This window comes from Haliaeetus leucocephalus, unplaced genomic scaffold (genome assembly GCF_000737465.1).
Source record: "Haliaeetus leucocephalus isolate CR32 unplaced genomic scaffold, Haliaeetus_leucocephalus-4.0 Scaffold268, whole genome shotgun sequence".
NCBI lineage: Eukaryota > Metazoa > Chordata > Aves > Accipitriformes > Accipitridae > Haliaeetus > Haliaeetus leucocephalus.
In genome coordinates this window covers 96,248-115,144 of record NW_010972704.1, presented here as the reverse complement: position 1 = coordinate 115,144, position 18,897 = coordinate 96,248, and the positions used below count along the sequence as shown (strand labels likewise).

The 18,897-nt window shown below is 41.0% G+C and overlaps 1 protein-coding gene across 5 annotated transcripts in view; it reads right to left on the bottom strand.

Annotated features, from left to right (window-relative positions):
• NDUFA10 (NADH dehydrogenase (ubiquinone) 1 alpha subcomplex, 10, 42kDa) overlaps positions 1–18,897 on the bottom strand; it is a 42,029-nt gene that overhangs the window by 21,978 nt on the left and 1,154 nt on the right. For 2 of the 5 annotated variants that reach the window (XR_774480.1, XM_010569300.1), the window contains exons 3-8: positions 18,114–18,200; positions 14,451–14,572; positions 14,136–14,228; positions 11,746–11,825; positions 7,822–7,876; positions 691–776 (exon numbers count right to left, since the gene is read on the bottom strand). Coding sequence is in view for 4 of the 5 variants with exons in the window: in XM_010569300.1 (XP_010567602.1) it covers positions 691–776; positions 7,822–7,876; positions 11,746–11,825; positions 14,136–14,228; positions 14,451–14,572; positions 18,114–18,200 (523 nt within the window). In the remaining variant the exon portion in view is untranslated. The other 3 variants (XM_010569302.1, XM_010569303.1, XM_010569301.1) reach the window with 3 other exon arrangements.

The window sequence follows — 18,897 nt, the reverse complement described above, 5'->3', positions numbered from 1 at the left end:
TGAATTAGGATTAAAGCTTCTACTTAGGATTATTTACTGGGAGTCAGAGGAAAGGAGGAAAAAAGGACTTATTGAGCCGTCACCCAAGTTTGCTTCATTCCTTTCCCCCCTCCATACTCTGTTCAGCCAGCTTCCTGACTGCTGGAAAGATAATTTAAAAGCAGACAGCATAAGAAGTTAGTCTAGTTTTAGAAAAAACACTAAACACAGCCAACCTAAACAGCACCACATATAAAACATGCTACAAGGTTGCTCTGTCAACAAGCTTTGTTGAAGGATGTCACGCTGCCAGGGCAGCGCAGAAACCACCACACCAACCGCATAAATGCTCTGTTTTAAAATTAAATGCTTTTGGGTGATCACCCAGGAACAGAAGCGCTCACAAAAATACCTTCCTAAGGGCCACAGGTCACAGCACTTAGGAAATGCCTGGAGAGTTCTTATCCTTCATTAGTGGAATGGGATCTACTCATCTGGAGTCTCTCGTCTAATCAATTATCATCAGCAGCAAAATGCCACACCATATTACAGTGCCAAGCACCGACATTACAAAAGCCTGCTATTGCTGCTGACTTCTGACAAAAAAAAAGTCAGAGTGCAAATATAAACGTATTTGCACTTTGAAAACTCAAGGCTTTAACATCAGATCTCAGGGGAAAATGTTCAGTTACTGGAAGACATCATACTTACTAAAGTCTCAAATGATGGAAAGAAACATCATCCTGCTCCAGCCATGGCCCCTTGTCAAACTTAAGGTACTCAATGTCTTCAGTTACCTGGAATCAGAAGATAAAAATCACACTAAGAGGTGGTTTGACCAGAACATCCAAAAATCAACGAACATGCCCCCCAAATCAATAAAACGATCAAAATATATTATTAAACAAGTCACCCAGCAAAAAGGCTTCACTGCTAAAGCTGTATTAACAATACAAATTGTTAGAGCTAACAAATCATCTCCCAGTCATATTTCTTCTGGAGGTCGTAGCCCTACCATAAGCACTGGGCAGACACATGGGGGCCAGCTCTAAAGTTCCTGGTGCTTTTAGCCTTGGTGAGCAGAGGATGGCAGGGAATACATCGGCTGAGAAGTGCTTTATTTCCAAATTCTTAACTGATCCAAGACACTCTTCCTCAACCTGCCATTGGGGCTGAAAGGAAGCAAAGAAGGTACAACCCCACCTCTAAGGTAGAATCAGGAAGAAACAGAAGTAAGTCTAAATTTAACTCCCTGTTGTTGCAAACAAAAACCCTCATGGTACAAAGGAAGCCCCCCCCCCCCCCAAAAAAAAAGGCTCAGTGGCATACTGACTGAGACAGGTTGAAGAGCAATTATGGCAATTGTCTCTCAGTGTTGCTGTGTGTGGTTCACATCACAGAAACCGAGGCATGTTTACACTTGGAGTAGCCATACTGACGGAAGTCCAAAGGCTCACAATTTCATCGGTCATCAGGACCTACCCATGCATGCATGCACCCCAAGCAGAAAGGAAAGGTAAAACTCACAGCTGAGCACCCGGAACCATTCAAACAAGTAACACCAGCTCAGCAAATAATTCTTTCAGCATCCCCAAACTTATCAATCCCATATTTGAGCTTCACTTGCAGCCTGGCTCCACCAGAAAACAGATCTTTGCTGGTCCACTGGGTAATTGCTTAACACAAGCCTGAGGTTATCACACCCGACTGACTAGGTCTGAAGGAAACCTGAACTAGTGTCGGGAGGACACACTTAAGGTTCAGGATGAGGTGGAGATAGTACCTTGATGCAACTTGGGAAGGAGTGGATTGTTAAAGCTCCAAACACCACTTTTCAGAGGCCTCTTCCAGAAGGAAAGGATAAAGCTGTGAGGTCAGGACCAAAATCCTGATGACACATTGTCAATCCATTGACATCAAGTAAGCAGATGCCAGTAATAAAGTGAGTGATAGAATAATAAAAGAAAAATGCTTCTATTCTTTATTGTACATTAAATCCACTATAACTATTCCCTGCAATCACAACAAACACTAAATCCCATCTATTACCACTTAAAAGGCAATAGCAAAGTGCTATTACAAAGTAGTTTTGACTATAAAGGTCCACTCTATTACCAGTATTATGTTTTTATGGTACAAAATAATGACTTAGAGATATGACTGCATGATCATTCTCCTTGAGGCATTTACATTTCTTAAAGACTAATTTTGCTGATAAAGACGTAAAAAATACAGTTGACATGACATCACCAAAGCATATTTAAAACTTCAAGCAAGTTTAGATGCTCTTTAACCATTCCTGATCTCTTACAAAGAGACAAAGTTGGCAAGCCAGATAATGTAGCTGAGAGCATGAGAAACCTACTTTTCACATAAAGAAAAAAGCCAAGAAATCCACCTTTTGATGCAAAAACGTTCCAGTCCTCAAAAAACACTACAGAAAACTGCACCACATACATTTAGAAGAGTTTTCAAAATTTTACTTAGAAACTGCTTCTTCCTACCAAAGTGCTGTAACATAACTCCCCAAGACAAGCATTTAAAGATGTAAAGAGAAAGAAAAGTATATGTAAGTTAGTTAAAATATCCATTATCTATTTTAATTATTTAATTTAAAAGCTGAACCTTCACCATACTTCCCATTAGCTATGCAAAAGCAATTACTTCCCTACCCCACAGCAAAGCTTTGGAAACTCCCCGCTACGGCTGATGACAGGACTAAGAATAGAGTTGCTAACAATAGGGCTCAGAATATGTTGCAGGGAAAAAGAAATCTGTATCCAAATTAGTTTTGCACACTCTTATTATCATATCAGAAGATATCTCTCCCAGCAGCTGCTTAACAATGGTATCAGCCTCCCAACCAGGCTAGAACAGCAGCTCTTTAATTTATAAGGAATGCCCTGGCACCCCCTGGGAATTAGCAGCAAATGAATGATTTAAACCTGACTGCAGCACAACTTGTAATAATATCCAGGAGAGATCAGGTCTTAATATATTGCAGAGCATAGCAGGATTTAGAAAAAATGGTTTCAATAATGAGACCCCTTACCATAATCTTTGCAACTAAGCCAATACGAACAGCTTACAATTTCTAAGCTTGTTTCACAGTGATTTGGTGATTGCTGCTGTTGGAAGACTTGAGGGGGTGGCAGGCAGTAGAAGGTGACACTGTTCCTATTCATATCATTTCTGGGGACAAAGACACCAAACCTCAATAGGTTGCGCTGTCAGCTGACTTCTCCCCAAACTCCTTCCTCGTAGGTCTTTCCTTTAAGCAAGAGACGGACACAAGAAGCAATGCAGTCTACAACCCCACAGAGTTCAGACCACAGCTTGCAGGAAGGAGCTCAGCCCACATACAGCACCTACAACTGAAAAATTCATGCAAGCTAGCCCTGGAGCCTTTCACTTCTGCACTTGCAAAGGGCACAGCACAAAGTTGGTCAGTCAGCAGCCTCCCATCTTCACCATCTTCTCCATTTAACACAAGCTGGTGACATTGAATAAAACTGATACGTAATACAAAACACTATCCACAAGCACAGAGGAATTAAAACAATTTTGGTTAAGTTTTTAAGTTATTTCCTTTCTACTCCCACCTCTTTTTTAATATCCAAGGCTTTTAAAAAAAATAATTACACAAACCTATAGATAACTTTTTATTCCCAGTTTCATCCTCATGTAAAAGCAGCCTTAAACACCCTAATGAAGCTCATTTAGGCACTTACTACTCCTTTAGCAACTACAACCAATGTTAATTACAGTAAGAAACCCCGACTGATCTTTTAAAAAAAAAAAACCAACCACCACACTTCAGAAACAAGTCATTTCTAACTTCTGTATGTCTGCTATAAGCAAATCAAAAGTCATTAAAGTATAAGGTCACCAAAAAATTAAGCTCCAAATCACATAGCAAATAATCTGTAGACTGAAGCTAGCTAACAGTTAAACATTGCTATCTATCAACAGGATACACCTGTGTAAACAAACATCCTACAAGCCAAAGCCAAATCCCTCCTGCCAACACTTATTTCCAAATTTCAACTATTTCATTCCAAAGGTAACATAAATCTGAACAGAAGGGAAAAAAACCCAACATTATCCTTTGAAGTGGAAAGAGTACCAATCTCTATAGCTAACATCTAACAATGAAAATGATACCATCTTGTACTTTGACTTCAAAATAATAATCCTTCCTCTAGTCCAGATTTGTCCAACCAAATTAAGAACTACATCAGTGCATACTGATGACCTTATGTACAGTGATGACCCAAGATTGCTGAGCGTGGTAGACTCTTTACTTGAGCAATAAGAGCTTTAGATTGACTTTAAACCCTGATTTAAAAGATTAAAATAAAATCTCTAGCAATGGGGTTTACTACAAAAAAAATCTAGGGAGGAAACAAACTGCTTTATTCTGACCACTTCAAGACATGATCAGAGAGAACAAAGGGAAGAAAACAAGCAAATAACCCCCCCCCCAACTTTCTCTTATTTCTTCTACCAAACATCTGGGGCTACCTTCTTGATTGAAACACCATGGTTCTCAAATCTTATCCTTTCTTTTATGTTATCTGGAAAAAAACTAACTATAATTGCTCTATGTTCTCATCCACACTCTGACCTTGGTTTTTTGTTCATTTCAGCTTCTTCCCATTTCATTATTTTTGTCCTTCAAAAAAAAAAAACCAAACAAACACAAAACCTAAAAATATGTCAGAGAACATATTATTCCTGGGATGCTGATCCTTCTTGCCACAGAAGTTGCTTCTCACTGCGAAGCTGAACCTTCACTGTGGCTGCAGGCGTGTGAACTTTGACAAGGAATGCCTTTCAGCTGCTATATGCCTTACCTACCCCAGAAGCAAGGGCACCCCTACCGTGCTAGCACTAAACCAATACTTTATTTTTTATGCACATAAGAACAATGAAGCTGCGCTCTCGCTTTTTCACAGGGGTACTTCACAAGACTGAAACCTCAAAGATTCAAGAGCTATTTGGAAACAGTAACTTCAGGACTAAGACAAAATGTGAAGGTTTACCCTCTTCAGTCATTTTTTCCCTTCTTGAAAATGATACAGACAAATTCATGTCAGAATTGTCAGCTGGTAAAGGTTGCAGGTAGCTACCTGAATGAACACTGTTGATCTCAGATCAAAGGGAAAGGCCTTTGCGTTTTTTGAAGTTTCCAAAAACACCTCATTTTCAGAAATTTTAGAAATTTTGCAGTACTCCAAATGCAAGCAGTTGCCTCACTGAAGTGATTTCACAGTGAACTTATATTTACCTGCTGCTACACTGAAGCCACCAGCCCTTTCTGTGGGTATAAACTCAAACTGCATGACAAGTCTACTGGTTAGTAATGATAACTTCTTATAAAGTGCATGAGTGTCCAGAAATCCAGCTACAACAGGGCAGGACTCAAAATGTAGCACACAACCATATTCTCATAAAGGGAACTAAAAGGCTTAGAAATGCACAGCAATGCTGCTAACAGGGGTTAAATTTTTAGGACCAGGAAAGTCCTTATCAGTATTTTCTGCTTCACAAAGCTTTTGCATGGGAACACGAGGATATTAGATGCAGGCTATTGTCACGCATGATGCCAACTAGAATCCACACTTTGTTCCTCCAAACAAAGTCGGGCTTAAGAGAGGAGAGTTTACCGCAGACTTCCAACTGAAACAGATTAATCACCAAATCCAGCAGCAGGAACCAAGCTCAAAGATCCAGGAGATCCTTGCTCCCAGGATTGCTCTCAGTTTTTTGGAAAAAAACTCCTCCCAGTTTTATTGTTAACCATGACTGACATTACATGGTGTGGAATATCCCTTTGGTCAGGTGTCCCAGCTGTTTCCCCTCCAAAACCTCTGCACACCCCTAGCCTAATCACAGGGGGCAGAGTGAGAAACAGACAGTCTTGACACCATGCAAGCACTGCTCAGCAATAGCTAAAATACCAGTGCATTATTAACACTGTTTTGGTCAGATCTAAAGCACAGCACCATATGGGCTCTTGCAAAGAAAATTAACTTGATCCCAGTCAAACCCAGTCAACACTTAGAAATGTTCAAATATGCCTTTTTTTTCTTTTTTTTTTTTTTAAAAACTCCACGAAGGCAGTAAGCAGTCAGAAACCTCCCTTGCTACGAATGCCAAAGCTGGGCTTAAGGATCTTTAGTTAAGCATTGACTTGGAGGCTTAGCTAGGAAAGCCTCTAAGACATGTCCCATGGCAAGCTGGAAGTGCCCCCACAAAACTACACACAAACCTCTGCAGCAAGATGGCCTGCTACCAGCTGAATGTCATACATAGCGCAGGTGGGTGGACACGTGCTGGTATACTAAAGCAAATGTTGTTTGCCTTTTGCATCTGATTTGGAAAAGCCTGTTACACCTTCCCAACCTTATCCCCTTCCCAAACTAGTACGTTTTCCATCTCAGAGTAATCAACCTGCCACTTCTCTGTTCCCAGCTGATTTAGGAATTAATCACATAACTGCTGTGCAAAGGTCTAGACCTATTTCCTAAAGCAAAAAGCAATATAACCAGCCTCATATTTCTTTTCCCCTCCAACAGAGGAAAGGAGAGCATTACGCAGCCTCTAGAAGGATTATCAGAGCTTTCAAACAAGAAACAGAGGATGAAAATATTAAAATCAGCAAGACATATCTGAAAAGATATAGTGCAGCTGAGATCCTTATCGCTATCACAGAATTCAAGTGAGCTTTGAAGGATTCACTGTGTAACTTTCATCCCTAGAACTGAAATGGGCCCACTACAAACCTGTCCAGAATTACAAAACGCTTGTTGCTCTTCTCAGCTGGGGACAGCAGCTACAGAGAAAAGTTAACAATGCGGAAGCAGAAGGCTTCTGTTATCCCACTAGTAGCCCTCCATGAGCAAGAATGTTTGCTGAAATAAGGCAAATACATTATACCTACTCCAAAAAATAACACAGTGGAGTAGGAGGAAGCAGTGATCTCACCTTAATCCTGTCACAGGATAAAAGATGGCTTATTTCTAGCAATGAGAAGGCAATTTATCTGGCTTGGTCCAGGGCTAACGTGTCTGGCAAAACCATTTGGAGAAAAAACTGCAGTTTAGATACCACATGCTAGCCAATACAGATGAATAACCCAGGGTAACAGCCCTGGTTATCCAGCTGTTTGCTATAACCAAATAACAACAAGCTTTTAGAAAACAACAGCTATTTTAATCACATAGGAACCTGTGCACCAACCTGGATCACAGGAAGCTGCAAAATGGCAAATGCCAACAGAGAGAGACCTTATACTGGTAAGGTCTCAGCTGAATGCTGGGGGTGACTTAGCTCTTGGTTAATTAGTCATTAGTTCCCAAACTGAGCTATGCAGAGCCTTGCCCACCCCACCAGCCACTTCAAACAGGGATGCTGACTGAACAGCCAAACATTGTACAGCCCAGCAGGGACTCAGAAAATGCTGCTTCCACCTCCCTCACAGGATTTGCTTGGAAAAATAAACCAAATTTGTAAACCCCTGGCATAAGTTACATCAGACAAAAGACACTAACAAAATTATTAGCGATAATCATGTGACCTAAAGGGGGTTTTGCTCGCTCAGCCAGCCAGGTATCTTGGCAAGAGGGATGGGGGATGAGATTTCCACTTTGACAAAACAACACTCACTTATCAAAATATTCTAGTACAGACCCAGCCCAGATCTTTTCCATAGCAACAAACACTAAATGCATTAAGTAGTTAACCAAGTTTATCTAGGACAACGTGTTCTCTTTACATTCCAGTCTTTGAAGTTTTTAAAAAAAAAAAAAATCATCAACGTATGCAGCAAACTCTTACCTTCTCCACATCCTCTGCCTCAGTTGCTGTGTACTGCAGAACTTCACTGGTCTCGCTGCAAAGAGGAAAAAAATTGAATTCCCCCAATACAACTGCTCCACCCATCCTCTCCCCCCTGTTCCAAAATGAAGCAGAAATAAAAGTTAAAAGGCACAAACACAGAACCAGAATCTTTGCAATTTTTTAGAATGCTTACAGAGTTCTTCCAATAGAACTCCTATTAGACCTGTAAGTTGCTGCTTTCCTGGTGGAAAATTGTTTTTAAAGAGCAAATGGCCTGTGGGATCTAAATAGTTTCAGTTAAAAAAAAATCTCACCTATGAATTTGTTTCCATTTCATTAATGTGGACACTTGCCCCAATTACAATTTCCCAGTCTATTTGAAGCCAAGTGAAATTTTCAACCAGTCTAACCCAAAACTTCTGCAGACCTTCCTTTTTACAAGTACATTGATACCTGTGAGTAATTTTTAAGAGAAGAATACATTAATTCATTCTTATTTACTAAGACTGAGCTAACTAAACCAATACAATGCAGGCAGCAGGATCTGTAAGTATAAAAACATTTAAAACAGGTAGTAGCTTACTGGTTACAAGATTGTTTTCTTATTCATACAGCAGCCTTCATAGAAAAGTCACTTGCAGAGCTGGGCCACAAAAGGAATTCCTATATGAATATGGTTCACTACTACATACACAGAGCTGCCCTCAGTAACAGTTGTTCCCAAACCTGCTCCAGCTGCCCTGGTAGACCTTTCCTTTAGCTAACAAAAACTTAAGAGAAAACAAAATGGATGCCAAATGTGCACGGTATATCAAACAACACATAGCAAAGCTGAAGAGCATGGAGAAGAATTTACAGACTTTTTGCTTAGCACAACCACTTCCAAGTTTAATCAGGATAAAGGTTGGCAATCTAAGTTGTTCTAAGTAGTCACATTATTAAAATAATTTATAATTGCAGCAGTCCAAACTAGTTCCTGGTCTGCATTAACACTGGTCAGTCAAAACAGCTCTGGTAAAAAAAGTTCATATATAAAATGCCTTTTATTCCTACAAACCCCCAAGCTCTTACAGTCAGCCATTCAACTGGTGCTCATAGAAGGGAAAATACTTAAAGAGTTTGTTCTCAACTTGAGAACAAAGCAGAAAGCCTCACACAACTCTTCAGCCACAGAAAGAAAAGGCCTCCTTTCAAAGGGAGCTGCTGTGACAGTGTAGCATGCATACTCGCATCTTCAATATCAACTATCAGTAATCAAAGGGAGAGGTTAGACTTCATATATGCCAGAGGCAATTGCATTAACAACACAGATCAAATCACTTGATACTCTGCAGATTATTAGGGCTTTCATTAAGAGAAAACAGCTGCTCTGTGGAAGCAGTACTGGATATGAAAGAGAAGATTAGCAATCTTAGGGCTTTAGTCCAGGAAAAGAACAACCAAACAAAAACCAAAAGCGGTCTGTTCGAAATCACAAGGTAGTACCTGCCACAGCACCAGGCTCACAAATCACTATCAAAAGACACATTAAAAAGACAATCATAAACATGTCAGACTAGAAAGGAAGCACCAATTTTAACATAGTCAAATATCCACTATAAAACACAGGACTTCAAGCAGTATCAAGTTGCTCCAATTAAATGGAACAAGATAACAGGAATTTTGCTAAGTAACAAACTACACTATTTTCCTCCTGCATTTCAAGAAAAGCAAGAGAACAAGCAAATATAAGCTGGAACATGGAAAGTATGCAGGAGTTGGTTCAACGGTCAACTCTTTTTAGCCTGTTTGAACCAGATTTTGGTCATCCTCAAGAGTTAGGGAATCAAATAATACTTAGTCTGCCTAGAGACTAATAGCCAGGCATGAATATAGTTCACTGCATCACTCTGCGAGCCAGTGAACAAAGACAGTTGAAGCTTCTGTATATTTATCCAATATACAAGCCATCAGCAAGGTCCAGAGATGTACAAAGCTGAAGTTTCACACATTCACAACTCCCCCACATCAAGGGGACAGAGACGTCCTTCTTCAGACCCGAGCACAAAGATTGATCTGACAAGCTATTGTAAGCCCATCTGCTGATGAGGATGCCAACCAGAGGGTGTTTGCTTAACAAGTGTACTGACCATGTACAGACAAAGGGGAAAGAGTTGAAATCACAGCAGGACCAGGTCTAGGATTTAGCCTCACTAAACACCACGGTATATTTCTGGGGCTCGATTTGATCCAAAGAACAAGCAGCATTTTTCTCCTCACCAGTAAATTCAAAACAGTTCTGCCCTCAGGGGGATGACAGTCCCAAGGCTTCCCACCCTCCCTCTCCATCCTTAGCCCCTGTTTCCTTCTGAGCGCCATGTGCTGGCTGCTAACCTGTGGGGGACGCACTGGGAGGCAACTGACCGTACATCGCACCATCAGCTTCTGCCCTGTATGAATGACAAGCTCAATATGAAGTTATTCAGTTCAATTGCTGACAGCACAATTACACTGATTTACCTTGCGAGATGGAGCAAGAAAGCAAGGGGAAACAAGCAGGCTACAATATACCTGAAGATCTACTTTGACTTAAACAGTCAGGTTCATCCACACACCGAACCTTGCATGATTAGATCGTTTTATGTAAAGTAGGCCTGGCTCTGTGACCTTTAAGAGTTTCCCCTTCCAGAAAGCTATCTGTTTATGAGGGACCAAGATTGCTTGCATTCATATGCTTTTAGATTTTTAAGACAGTTTGATTTTTGATAGACCTCTTCTATAAGAATTGGGACAGCTGGCAAACTGTAATAGTCTACTCATCTCAAGTTTACAGGGCACTCATTCTTGCTTCCCAGTTAGAGAAAGCCAGGGGAGCCCAGAGAAGAGCACCTTTAGACTCTCAGAGCTGGTAGCAGTGCACTCTTTAACAGCACCAACAAGTCCATCAAATCCTTTTCCAATGCAGAAGGCTGTCAGGTATATGCCTCATGAGGTGGAGAAACAGAAGCAGAAGAGGGAACAAGTCCTTACCCGAAAACCTCTTTCTCCTTTGATTTTGCATCACTATCAAGAAACTAGCCAAAGCTATGGCAACTGAAAGGTGGTTTTGAGAGAGAAAAATCCCAAACTTTCCAAAAAGGCCTGAGAAAAGTTTATATTGCATCACACGCTCCTCAAGTCATGCAAACACACACACACTGCTATAGCCATAGCATTCTGGACATCACTCCAAGAAAACACTCCAACCACTGTTGTGAGCTAACAGAAAGAGAAACAAAGGTGTCAACACCAACCACACAGAGCACTGTCAGAAGAGGGAGACAGAACTTGTTTTGCAGAGCAAACACAGACCAGATTTCTGCCTTTGCTGCTGAAGTGCTCTTAACTATGAACAAATTTATGCTTCCCTGTATCCAACTGCATGACAGCAAAGTTGCAATGCCCCAAGACAGCAGGATGAAAAAACCATACTGCAGATTGGGGCTCATTAGCTTTGCAACATTATTTGCAACATACTGTGGCAGGACTCCCTGACCTTAAAGGTCTTTTCCAATGTAAATGACTATGATTCCATGATATTAGATAGGTCAATTAATGAAGTCCAGTTAATTTACTATTGTACAACACTTCACCCACTCTTAATCTTTTCAGTCAAAAACCATTACTTTACAAAGCTTACACCTAAAAAGACTTCGTTTTTAGTTTTCCGACATTGTTACACTGACATCAGGCTTTTCAGATGCCAGACGTAACTACACACGAGTATACACAGTTAGTATGCCATGGATGCAATACTCCATTCATTAAGACATAATAGTGTACCATGTAGCACAAAGAGGATTTCTCACATGACATGGTTTTATTTGCTTATATTGGCAGAGATTTTAGGATTTGCACTCATTTTTACTCAAAAACTCAGACAAAACAGTTTGGTTTGCTAACCTGATCTCCGGTAAGAAAGTTTTCTTGTAAGCGTCCTCAATGTTCTGGAGATACAAAGCAGACACCTTTTTCTCATATGGCTAGAAACAAACAGAAAACAATATTGTGAAATGAGTTTTCTTTTCTTACCAACGTAGGTTCCAGTCTAAGCAGAAGGCACTGTTATACCATCTGTCAAGAGCTCACTCTTGTATTAGCAGCCAAATATCCAGTGAACCACATACACATTAATGAAAATTTTAAGAATTAAGACAGTTGGAATGTTTAGAATTTCTTATGTGGCACTAAATATCTAGAGTACCCCAAGGAACAAGTCTGCATTAATCACTGCTTTACCATGTACTATTATGTCCATTGTTTAATAATTAGCCATATGAGTAAGATTCTTCTGATATGCTAGTGAATCTAGAAAGAAAGGGAAAAGCAGATTCAACAGAAGAATGTAAAAGCAAAATAAACTTTCTCGCAATTTATTTCAGTTTGTTACAGTAAACACCTTGTTTTCTCTGAGCTTGCATAAACTAAAAGTACCATACATCAACAGTCTCAAAAAGTTTAACTTTCCAAGGACTGATTAATCCTAGCTACCTGCATAATCATCTAAAAAAAAAGGATAATCATAGAACAGATTGTCCAAGTCTGCCTTTTCAATGACAAGGCCAATGTGCACCCACTTCTCCAGTTTCAGACACGTGCACAAGCGACCACCCACTCCAAAAATCTTTCTTTGAGATTTCATGGCTATTATACCCGCTGTTACACAGTTCGCCACCAGCAGCATCTGCCACACGGTGTACTTTAATGCCAGATTTGCAAAATGCCATGCATTTCTCCAATCTACCAAGTGTTCCTTCAATTCTAAAATTAAATTACATTTCCTGCTTGAAATGTTCATCCAAGCTGCCCATTATGTTGGAAGGATCTATGTCTCTGCTAGTTGGGCTCACTGGAGGGCTTTTCTTTTTCCAGTGCCCTACAACAACAGCATGCTGAGTACCAATCAAACACTACATGCACCAGGAAGGCAGAAGTTCCAAAAATACCATCCCCAAACAAGCACTAGCGTTCACCAGTGCCACTGCCCCAGGGAAGTTACCAGTTACAGCAGCAATTTCTGCTACGTCTCAAAAATGCCATGGACCTTTATGCTCACAAGGGCAAAGAACTCACAGGTTCCCACAATACATTAAGAAGCTTCTAATTCTGTCACTGAAATTGCTAAAACAAAAAAGCTATGGTTTTCCTATACAAAAGAATCTTGTTCGTTGAAGCGCAGAAGCACGTTCAGTCATGGCCTAAACTGCTGGAGGGCAGAAGGGGAGAGTCACTTGACCAGTAGACTAAGCAAGCCAGGCCACAGAGATCACGAAGCAGCAAGGGCAGCCTTCCATTTACTGCTCTGAAGTCACTTCCCTTCGGCAATCATCATTCTCCCTCTTAAATGAGCAGGAAACTGCAAAACGAAATGCTGCGAGATCACCCTAGCACACTAACATACACATACATGCTCCAAGAAGCAAGCGTTGCCAAGCATTTAAGAGACCCGAGAATTTTTTAGTAATAAATCCAAGTTTTCTTTGAATCTGTCAGGCTTTCCACAGTTAGATACTTCACTTGCCTACAATTTCCCTCAGCCTTTGAACAAGGTACCAGGTAAACACCATTTAATCCTTGTAACACATCTGAGAACAGTTACAAACACATGTCCAAATATCACAGGAGGGGGAAGAACTCAAACCAAAAACCTTATTTAGATTAGTCATTATATTAAAAAAACTCTACAGCTTTTCTGATCCAAGACTATTTCAATAACCCAGTAATCCAATATGGTGATATAATGAGAAAGGTAATTTGAAGACAATGCTACAGACCGACTCAATTTTCTTTTTAACAGTAGTCTCCATCCAATACTATGACTTCAAAAAAGACATCTTGAAGCAAGAACTATGCCACCCTCAAAGAAAACGTTTTGAAAGCAAAAGTGAGAATGTCCCACAACTGTCAAAGATCAACAATAGGTAAGGGTCACATAGCATGACCTCAGACTAGATTGAAGTTGCACTAGTGACGAGAAGCAACTGTATTTCTTATGAACTTTATGCAACATTAGCCAGAAAGCTCCATGGATTTTATATCTCATGGAATACCTATACAAAATCAGTTTTAAGTTTAAAGTTGGTGGTTACGCTGTGTTAACACAAAAGCACCAAGCAGTAGTTCTCCTAATTTCAGAAAGTTAACTAAACTTGCTGATCACAACTGACCCACACTAACATCACCATGTCTGAAAAGTAGTCAGCTGGGGAAGCTGGAGACAAGGACCACAGCTGGAGCTTGTGGCACTGAGGAAGTACAGATAATCTTGGAGTATATTGCAAGAAGCATATTACCTGGACATGACTCCTGAAATGGCAGCTACAAAGGCTGGTTTTTAAGAGCAGGTGAATTTTATAGAACTTCTCGTTACAGAAAAAGACAGCATGCTGATGCAGTTTAAAAAAAAGGCGATTTTTTTTTTTTTTTTTTTTTTTTTTTAAATCAAGCATACCAGAATACCCAGTCATCACCAACACAGTTCTTATACTTAAGAGGACAGGAAGCTTTTCTGAAGCAGAATTTTGCATCAAACCCCATGGAAATCACACATAAGTGCATAACTACAACAGACATTAATAGGTAGTAACAGTGGCAAGAGAGAAAATTACCTCTCCTTTCTCTTGAATCCTCTTCTGCACCTCTGGGACGGGTACATCTATATAAATGACCAAGTGAGGTGGCAGGAATTCACAAATGCTGATGTCTTTGATCTCGTTGTAGTGATCAAGGCCTGTATAAAAACAAAACCAAGCACACTGGAGAGCCAAAGGCAGCTCAGCTGAATACATACACACATTCCAAATGAGGACAAGTGCAATAGGAACAGCATTAAAATTGGGGTAATGAATCTGCAATCATTTCTTGAGTGTTTTTTCCTGCATTTGCTAAACACATTCTATTTGCAAATAAACCACATCCCCCACCTTTATATTTGTAGTCTCTTCTTGGCTGGTTTAGCAAGTTTAGGGTAGGCTTTTCCTCAAATAGGATTCAGGAAGTTTTTAGAATAAAAAAATCTTCCAGAAACAGAAAGAAAAACACAATTAAACTAAGAAGCTACAAGCACTGAGATGTAAAAATCTAACATCAGTTATATCAAAGGGGGGATTTATTTCTGACTTAATTTTAGAGAAACCTAGGTTTTTCCTCTGTTGTTTAGAGACAGACCCTTGAAACATCATGGAGAGACTGCAGCACTCAGGTCACCTGAGGTGACCACTGGCTGGGGCTGCCTTCTGCCACAGCCTCATACACGAAATAAGTGGCCCTGTCCTACCACAAAGATGATAGTGTGGCAAAGGTTGTAACGGAAAAAAAAGTCACATGCTTCAAGAGGACTTTGCAAGAAGTACTCCACTTCCCACCATGGGAGGAAACCCAAGGATCAGGCAGGCATTTGCCTTGCTCTCCGATGCATACACAAAATCATGCTGCGGTGAAGCAAGTATTTTAAGAGGTCACCAACCCAGCAGTGTCCCTCCCTCACCTGTACTGGAGGCATACTCTGCACTACTGTTACTCAAGAGCTCTGTGCTCTACACAAGCAACAGCAGACCTCTCCAAAAACACAACAACCAGACTCCGCTTCAGAGGATAGGACTGGAGGACCTCACCTTCCCATACAGAAAAATGTATCTGAGGGGAGTTGGTCAGTTCCGTGCAACTGGGTTTTTCTACCACATCAGTCAAATTCCTAAAGAATTTGGGGGGTCATAGCTTGTGATTAGGAAGCCATGCAGGTTCAGGGAAAGCATCTATTCAACATTTAAGTAGCATGAATAGCACAAGCTCCATTTGACCTGGCTGAAGTGCAAGCTGTCCTCAGTAAGACTCACCAGCTTAGCCAGAAATGTAGTGCCAGGCTTTCAAATTCAAATGGTTTGTGAAAAATTTAAAGCCTACTGTGCTTGGCAGCACAGTAAGCAGCAGTCAGCAGTACCTCTAATCGAGATGTTTGCTGCTTAAGGATTTCAGTACAATCCATTATTTGTTGTCGGAATTTTATATTAACTATAAACTGTGGTTGCTGGGCTTTGCTTGCCTCCCCAGCACAGAGCAGTTAAGACACAGTTCATTATAACCAGCTCTCAAACTCATTCAGCAAGAAGTTGCAACTTAGGGGTCTTAAAAAATAAATACACAGCTCCTAAACCTAAGCCAAATCAAACAAGGCAGCAGAAACCCAAGGCAGTCAGGGAAACAATTACCTTCACCTCAGGAGTAGCCAAAATGCCAGATTTGCTAAGAACAGGCAGAAACAGGAGTTTCAATAGCAATTTATTTAGAGGTCAGCTGATGACTGGGATTTACAGCTATTTTCTCCAGACTTTCAAACTTCCGTGCAGCTTTAAGTTTGCATGTTTGGGCTGTGGCTGGTCTGCTACATGTGCCACAGAACCGCTCCATTCCTAGCCCAGGGATGGAGACTCTACAAGCCTGCCCACAAGGCACCAGCACAGAAACACTGTGCTGCTCAAGAGCTCAGTACCCATAACCCTGAACCACAGAATCACTGAGGCTGGAACATCTACAGATCAGCTGGTTCAACCACTCTGCTCAGAGCGGGATCAACTAGAGCAGATGGCTCAGGACTGGGTCCCACAGGGTTCCGAGTATCTCCAGGACAGAGATCCCACAGCCTACCCAGGCAACCTGCTGCAGGGTTTGACTACCTTCACAGCAGAAAATGTTTTTTCTTATAAACGGAACTCCTTGTATTTCAGTCTGTGCCCTTTGCCTTTTGTCCTCTCACTAGGTGCCACTGAGAAAAGACTGGTTCCATCCAATACTCCTACCCATCAAATATTTATACACATAAATACCATCAGGTATTTACACACATCCCCCTGAGCCTTTTCTTCTCAAGACCAAAAACATCCCAGCTCTCTCAGCTTCAACTCATACACTGGATGCTCTAGTTTCTTAGTGACCTTTGCTAGACTTGCTCCAATAAGTTGACACCTTTTTTTCAACTGGTAGCCCAGAAATGGGCACAACACTCCAGATTTGGCTATCACCTCCCTTGACCTGCTGACAACACTCTTCATGCAGCATCCCGATGGCATCCTTTGGTGCAAGGGCACATTGCTGGCTCACATTCAACTTGGTGTCCACCAGGACCCCCAGGTCCTCCTCTGCATAATTTTCTAGACAGTTGGCTCCCAGTGTATACGGCAAGCCTGCAGTTATTCCTTCCCAGGTGCAAAATTCCCTTTTGTAGAACTTCATGAGGTTAACATCCAACCACTTCTCCAGCCTGCCCAGGTTCCTCTGAACAGCACCAAAAACATACAGTGTGTCAACCACTCCCCTCTCAATTTTGCATCACCTGCAAATCTGCTGAGGCTCCACTGTGTCCTGTCACACACGTTTTAAACCCACTTTAAACCTGCTTTGGCCCCAGTATCCTCCCCTGGGATACAACATTAGTGATTAGCTTCCAGTTGGACTTCGCACAACTTACCACAACCCTTTGAGACCAGCGGTTTTCAATCCACATCACTACCCATATATTTAGCCCATACTTCATCAGTTTGTCAGCAAGGAGGTTATGAGACAGGTATTGAAAGCCTTGCTGAAGTCAAGATAAACAAGAGCCATTGCTCTCCCCTCATCCACTGAGCTAGCCTTCTACAAGGAGCTGACTATCAGGTGTTTAAGCAGGATTTCCCTTTCATGATGACTATTCTCCATCACCTTCACATTCTCCATGTTTGGAAATGGCTTCAAGGAGGATTTGCTCCATCACCTTTCCACAGATCAAGCTGAGGCTGACTGGCCTGTAGCTCCCTGGATCCTCCTCCTTGCCCTCTCTGAAGACAAGAGCAACATTTGTGTTCTTTTGAGATTCAGAAGGGAGCTGGCCATTTAAGGCAAGTAGGCCAAACCTTGTTGATCCATTATTTACCTCCCACCTAATGCTGCAAGATCAAGGTCTGCCTGAGGGACCTCTAGTCTTCATCAGCATGCTCATCCACATTTCCAGGGAACTACAGGAAGTCTGGCTGACAGGACACAAGCAATACACAGAATACATGTTCTTTAACATATAAGCAGAACCAAAGCCTTGAAGAAAAACTGGAAGTCTCATGGCTTGAGGTTGGTCCGTGATGCATGGAACAGCAAGCTGCTAAGCACCTTATGAACAACTCTGAATATTCAAAGGAGCCCATCTTCCAAGCAGGCATTTTTGTTTCTTTTTTGAAAGCTAAACTACCACACTTCCGACAGATTATGGCAAAATAAATTCCTTTTGCATGCAAGCAACTTACATCGCTTGTGGATATAGCCTTGTTTAAACATTGCATCCAGAAACACGAAGTCGCTGTAGGGAGAGCGCTCCATCACCACACCTTGTCCTGCAATTGAAAGTAGGTTCCAGTCAGCAAGGCTCAAAGAGACTGCTGGCAGCAACATTTAAAATTAATGACAGTACTGCTCTTACAGTCAGTTTTCCAAATGCTTTTCTAGGAATTTTAAATAAAAAAGCAAGGTTTTGGCTCACGCAAACATACTGCATATGTATGCTGAACATGCCTGTCTCACCCATATATTCTCCTACTGTGCCTACCACTACAGTAGCTAAGTACTACTGTATTTAAGGAGTACATTTACATATGTGTCTGAAACTTTCTGGCATTCACATCTTTTCATCTTTTTTGGAAAACATTTATTAAAGCACAAGCAACAGGTAAATCAGTGTTGGTACAGGAAGTCTTTTCTCACCAGAAGACACTCAAATTGTAATAATACCACCACACCACAGTATTTAATGAAATCAAAAAGACTGAACAAAAGTCACCATCACGAAGTAAGTCTAGGGAGAATTTTAAAAAGGCTGTACAACTCACAGCTATCCTGGTATGTTTAAACATCTTCTTGAAAACAGTCATCAGGGATTGCCAAATTAAAACTAACAAAATCAGTAACTGGTACTTATTTCCTTTGCTAGAAATGATATAAGATACTACTCTAACAGAAAATGTGCAAGGTAGTTTTCTAAATGGGCTGTTAACCTGTACTCACTAAGGGGGGGGGGGGGGGGGGGGGAGATAA